Source organism: Antedon bifida, chromosome 4 (assembly GCF_963402885.1).
Source record: "Antedon bifida chromosome 4, ecAntBifi1.1, whole genome shotgun sequence".
NCBI classification, from domain to species: Eukaryota; Metazoa; Echinodermata; class Crinoidea; order Comatulida; family Antedonidae; genus Antedon; species Antedon bifida.
Genome location: NC_136229.1, coordinates 25,291,525 through 25,297,924, shown reverse-complemented (window position 1 = coordinate 25,297,924; position 6,400 = coordinate 25,291,525). Strand labels below are relative to the sequence as shown.

The window sequence follows — 6,400 nt, the reverse complement described above, 5'->3', positions numbered from 1 at the left end:
AATAACTTTGATTTATTGTGAAGTTGATATATATACAATATATACTTAGTGTGAACTAAAATTATCACAATATTAAAAATTAAAACTTCATTTTTTAATTACAATACATATCACACAGGTATACTTAAAAGTTAGCTGGCATGATTTTACAATACAATATCACAAAATATGTACATTTCAAAAATTTTAAAAAACAAAAATTTAACACAAATTTGTATAGTAAATATGATGGTTTTTCAAACAAAACAAAAAGGCTTCTTTCCGCTTCAATAACATTGCCGGACAGGTTTCCTTACTTCCTGGACACATTTGATCTTTTTTCATGCTCCTGTTGAGTAAACAAAAACAAACAATTAGACAACACAATGACTGAAATGATTCTCAATGGTATTTGGGTTAATTCAATCAATTGAAATCTGAAGACAAGACTAAAAAAAACCATCCATCCTGAGGAACAATAAAGGAATTATACAAACAAGACACTAATAGGTTTTCTACTAGATACCTATGGACAGACATAACCTGGGATATTTTGGTTTATCTAAGTACAGTATTTGCGGAAACACTAACCTTTCTACTAGTCTTTGTTCGTTTGTCAATAACCTTTGATGTCTTGCTACCTTTCTTGCCGTCATACATATCATGTTTCCAGCTTGGTGAACTTCGTTTAGGACCACGATTAAAGAAAGCCGTTCCTCGACTGCTTCCACGACCAGAAAATCCCTTTCTACCGGCAAACCCACGACCAGCAAAGCTTGAACCTCTACTAAAGCCACGGAAAGTAGAGCTTCCGCGTTTCCTGAATTTAGAAAATTCTGGTTTCGGCTTTGATGAAAGAGATTTATCCGTTCTTTCTCGGTCATCATGCTTTGGGAAAAACACAAAGAAAATGCAATATTGTAAGTTATATGTAACAACTTGTTATTGGTTAATTGTTTTTCAGTCAACTTCCAATAATAATTTTGACATGATACCTTATGCTTAACATCTGGCTCAGAAAAATCATCAAATTAACTCACCTCAAAATACTGATTACTTCTTGGTATACTGGTTGGATCAAACTTCCATTTTTCAATCTCATTCAACTCCTTACGGAAATTTGGTAGTTTATTTTCGGATTGGTCTGCTAACTTCCTCAATCTATCGTTCACAGAATGATCATCTGTCGGAGCACTCATCTTCCTAGAACCTTGCTGAGATTTTGATCGTGATCTCTGGTAACTTCTTTCTTTGCTACTCTCTTTACAAGAGCGGTCTTTATTAGGAGATCTCCGTGACTTAATACAATGTCTCAGATCTCCTGTCGGCAAGCCATACATCTGGTCATCAATTCTCTGAGGCTGAAGGTTTCCCTGGACCACATTGTGTGGTTGATGATCAATCTGGTTATATGTTTGGTGCTGTTGTGGCTGCGGCGGTGGCGCTTGGTAAGGATTTTGGTTGTACTTGGCTCCAGTTATACCAATTTCCTGATTTGACAATGAGCTATACTGAAACATTGTATTGTTACTCTGATAATGACCAACGTTACTAACTTGTTCCATATGGTGTTGTTTCTGCTGTGGCATACTCGGCATGTAACCAGTGGTGTCTTTAGTGTTTTTCACCGAAACTACTCGACGTTCTTCATCCACATTATCTTGAGTATCATAGTACGATCTCTGCCGTAATTCTGGACGATCAAAAATTGGCTTGGTACCTTCATCCTTCCTGCGAGGAATCACCAGTGCCTCCACGTTAAATATGTTACGTGGTGGAGATGGCTTCGCAGTATTAATGTTGATTCGTATTTCAGAAGGATCTATGTCATGGTGTTTCTTCCTGCTGCCTGTTCTTTGTGGTGGTTGTGGTGATGGAGATGAAGATCTGCTTTCATTTCTTTCTTTATATCTTTTTCCTTCTTTTCTTCTTTTTGACTGCTTATATTCATCTGAACCTCTTCTATTTGCATCTTTTCCTCGACTTCTGTTGTCATACTGATCAGGTGAGGAACGCGATTTCCTCTGAGCTTTTGCATCAGACTGTTCATTCCTGCTGCGTTTCTTTGGAGTAACAGATCTGTTTCTTTTATTTTCAGGGGAGTAAGATTCACGCCTATAACCATCTCTTTTGAGTTTTCTCTGATTTTCCTCTGGTGAATATGATCGGTTGCGCTGTGTTTTCTTTGGTACTGGTGACACTTTTCGTTGTGGCTGGTCATATTTTGATCTATTCTGAGGTCTATATCTTGGAGACAAATTTTTATTATATTGTGCTGATCTCTTCCTATCCATAGACCTTGATCTTGACCTGGACGCAAACCTGAAAAATAAATGTAACATACATAAAAGTACTATACACAAAATTAATTAACCAAAGCACTTCAAGCAATTGAACAAAATGTTAACAAAACCTTACTAGTATGTTTCAACATCTCAGCGCTGTTGGAAGTCTACAGTTTTTACTGCTTTATACTACCATCCAGCAAAATAGCATCTTCTACAGTATAAGTGGTACTGTATATTACACATATACAGGTACTAAGTGCAAACTTTAATACCCTCCACAAACTCTAGGATTAAGTGCCTTTTGTGTTAAAAGCATAGCATATGCATCTTTACCATTTCCTTATTATTGTTAAAATACTCTAAAGAGTAAAACAATTAGTTCTGCATTTAGTACCCTATTCTTTAATGCATCTTGCATGAAATACTCTTTTCCATTAAGTAAATAATGAAGTCTTGCATGAAATATCTTTTCCATTACAGTAAATGATGAGTCTTGCATGAATTACTCTTTTCCATTAGAATATATGATGGAGTCTTGCATGAATTACTCTTTTCCATTAGAATAAATGATGGAGTCTTGCATGAAGTACTCTCATCCATTAGAGTAAACAATGGAGTCTTGCATGAAAGTACTCTTATCCATTAGAGTAAACGATGGAGTCTTGCATGAAAGTACTCTTTTCCATTAGAGTAAACGATGGAGTCGTGCATGAATTACTCTTATCCATTAGAGTAAACGATTGAGTCTTGCATGAAGTACTCTTTCCATTAGAGTAAATGATGGAGTCTAGCATGAAAGTACTCTTTTCCATTAGAGTAAATGATGGAGTCTAGCATGAATTACTCTTTCCATTAGAGTAAATGATGGAGTCTTGCATGAAAGTACTCTTTTCCATTAGAGTAAATGATGGAGTCTTGCATGAAAGTACTCTTTTCCATTAGAGTGAATGATGGAGTCTAGCATGAATTACTCTTTCCATTAGAGTAAACGATGAAGTCTTGCATGAAGTACTATTATCCGTTAGAGTAAATGATGGAGTCTAGCATGAATTACTCTTTCCATTAGAGTAAACGATGGAGTCTTGCATGAAGTACTATTATCCATTAGAGTAAATGACTGAGTCTTGCAAAAAGATTGAGTTTTGCATGACTACTCTTTTTTGTTTCAGTAAAAGATTTAATTTTAAATCATGAAGTACTCTTTTTCATAAAGAGTACAGATTGAGTCTTGCATAAATACAGTACTCTTCGCTGTAAAGAGTAAACGATTGAGTTTTGCATAAACTACTCTTTTCCGTGAAGATGCATAACCAATTTTCTCGCCCATTGTACCATCTATTGACAATTTCCTGCGTCCAATTGAAGTTCACTGCTGGTTTTAAGTGACTAAATCTTTCATAATGTATACTGTCGAGTTTAGTTTAAATTCAAAACTCTCTGGTTGCATTCAACATCCTCCATAGCTCTTACATCCATTCATGTTTACCACAAAGTGATAATAATACTTACCATCTTGTATGGCATCTGCATAGAACTACTCTTAATCCCACCTTTTTGTGCTATCAATAATGATAACAGTATGTACTGTAAAATACTGCATTTCTTCTCTACCCCTCAGGTGTCAGGAATTTATTATTTATCGAAAGCTCCTAATATCAAAATTGTCTACACCGTTGTTCTTTGTTTCTTCTATCATCATGTCTTATGCACCTCAAGAACTGTGAAATGATCTCCTTTTTCTGCTTGAAACAAATTGCTCTGCTCTGGGCTTATTTTGCATATGATCTGTTTATTTTCTCAATGTGACATTGGTACTCAAACAGTACATCCTTCAATTTAGAAAGTTGAGTGTTGAATAGCACCCTTTCTTCCTATTTTCAAATGTTTCCATATGAAAACATCACTGTTCCTGTACTTTTGCAGTGGCTTCTTTAACTTGGCCTCTGTAATTTAATTGCCATGTCTGTTTTCTTCCGCGAATGCATATTCTGTTATCTTGATTGATAAACAACACTGCTCTTTGCAGGTGATGTCCAGCTTCTTACATATTTCAGCCTCACCTTACTTGTTCCTTATCTAAATTATCACCTCAATTTTTTGCTGTTCTTGGTAGCAAGAATACTTTACTGGTGGTACAGTACATTCCTTAACATACTGCTCTCTGCTAGTATGTTGTGGAATGACTACTAGACTGATTCAATAAATCAATCTAGACACCAAAAAACACAGCATGGTGACTGAGGAAAACTGAAGCATCATGGTCAGCATAAGATATCTGTTGATCTATTACAACACCATTGTTGTGTTATATTTTGTTTCCCCGATACATCTAAAAACCGTTTTTAGGTTATAGAGATTAGCTAGCTAGGTCTAACACCTCCTTGCTGACTAGACTCTAGTAGGTCTAACCACATGTAGTTAGTTGTTACTTCAATTAGAAATGAAACTTTCATTCTGGCTCTGTTTTGACCTGATATTTAGTGAGAAGCGGATATATGCCCAACTTGATTGAACATCAGCACTCCATTTAAATTAATGAACCATGGCTGACATTGAAACATATTTTCATTGCCTGCTCTATGGTTTCTTTCCAGATCCTACCATGTCACATCATTGACAATGGTATGGATGTCAGAAGAGACATCTCTTCAACCATTGGTGTAGTAATCACACAATATGCTTTTTTTTCTTTCAAATTTATTCTCAAAAACATTATCTTCACACTTGCTGCCATGACAACCACAGTACAGTATTTCTTTAAGCACTGCGGTTAAGTCTACATTTAATCCATCAACTTATTCTGAATGAAATAAAAGAACATCATAAGTGTAAAGTCAATGATTCTGTAATCAATTCCATACCTTCTCAGAAATGTATATTTTATTACAATTTGTAAGTTTCTATGGAATTTTGATTCTGGAATCTGATTGTTGTTGGAAATCAATTACATTATTTCTACTTGTTTATACTAGTTACCTTTTCTTTGTACCATACCTATCACCTTGTGGGGATCCTGAACTTGAATTCCTGCGCCGTTTAGGAGAGTTCCAGCGTGGCATTGTTACTTTAAACTTTGAAGGTTAGTTCTGAACAAAAATTAGGCCTTGGCCTTGTACAGAGAGGTGTTTTTTTTTACCTGCATAAAGTAATGATACAAAAACAACAAAATAATTTCATTTACAACATGTGTTACAATCTTGCTGGTGCAAGGTGCAGTTAGGACCCAGGCCTAATTATAATTCAAAATAGTGAATTTCAATTGAAACAAACATCATGCCTACTTTGGTTTACTTAGTAGAAGGGCCCTCAATTTTTCTTTATTTAGTTTTAGCCGGACTTTATATGCGCCATCAAGACTACGACTACCTACTAGGCCTTAAAATAGCGTTCTTCTTTTGGCCCTCCCTCCTCCTAGTCCTAGCTGGGAGGCTAGGCCTAGCCGAGACAAGATTAGTTAGGCTAGCTAGGTAGGCCAGGCTGAAACTGCAGTAGCGCCGGCTCTAGCTATGCCCTCCTATCCTAGGCCTGGCCCTAGCTAGGCCTAGTAGAGATAGCTAGCTCTTTCTAAGCTTGCTTGGCCCTATTTATTTATGTGGTATTCAAAAAAACGTCCTACTCTAGCCTAGCTTAGCTATGCCTATAAACTTATATTATGGTACATTACTTATAACTAGGCCTAGGTATTTATTTAAGTTTTTTAGTATTAGTTTATTACCACAAAATAAAAACAGAAACCGGAGCACACGCACGTCCGTCGTACGCGTCTTCGTCCTTTTTCGTTGCGTGTCACCAGCGGCTGGAGATGAAGTCTAAGCACGTTATTGTAATTCAGGTTAGAGAGGGGGCTATGTCGTTTTTGTTAATCATCACATTTTGGAGGTATTTTCAGAGCGTCATTCTGACATTTTGAGTAGGCGGCTTTGTATATAAAAAATATAAAAAGAGTAAAAAATATATTACTCAACAATTTTACATTGTTGTCTTTATTTCTTTTTTTAAAGTGTATACAAAATAAAAGTTTCTTCAATAACTTACATACTAAACATAAAAATTATAATCGATCTCGATGGAAGTGTTTTACCTGTTTGGGATATATCCTTGCTCTATCCAGAGTTTAATTTTTTATTATTGTA

The 6,400-nt window shown here is 35.8% G+C and overlaps 1 protein-coding gene across 4 annotated transcripts; it reads right to left on the bottom strand.

Annotated features, from left to right (window-relative positions):
* Positions 1–79: 79 nt before the first annotated feature.
* LOC144840693 (uncharacterized) lies at positions 80–6,056 on the bottom strand. Of its 4 annotated transcripts, none has more exons than XM_078696650.1 (5): positions 5,983–6,056; positions 5,244–5,403; positions 1,020–2,301; positions 571–867; positions 80–328 (listed from the first exon to the last, which is right to left on the bottom strand). In XM_078696650.1, exons 2-5 carry the CDS (start codon positions 5,324–5,326, stop codon positions 293–295), a joined length of 1,698 nt encoding a protein of 565 aa, XP_078552776.1. In that variant the 5' UTR covers positions 5,327–5,403; positions 5,983–6,056; the 3' UTR covers positions 80–292. The 4 variants fall into 4 exon arrangements, with proteins under 4 accessions (XP_078552776.1, XP_078552777.1, XP_078552778.1 ...); XM_078696651.1 differs by having other exon boundaries at positions 5,262–5,403; XM_078696652.1 differs by lacking the exons at positions 5,244–5,403; positions 5,983–6,056 and adding an exon at positions 2,393–3,256.
* Positions 6,057–6,400: the final 344 nt, after the last annotated feature.

Excerpts from the sequence above, each read along its gene's own strand:
- LOC144840693 (XM_078696650.1), bottom strand. The coding sequence starts at position 5,326 with ATGCCACGCTGGAACTCTCCTAAACGGCGCAGGAATTCAAGTTCAGGA. Across the intron at positions 2,302-5,243 it reads AGGTATGGTACAAAGAAAAG|GTTTGCGTCCAGGTCAAGAT; the intron begins GTAACTAGTATA and ends TTTATTTTTCAG. Across the intron at positions 868-1,019 it reads GAAGTAATCAGTATTTTGAG|CATGATGACCGAGAAAGAAC; the intron begins GTGAGTTAATTT and ends TTTTTCCCAAAG.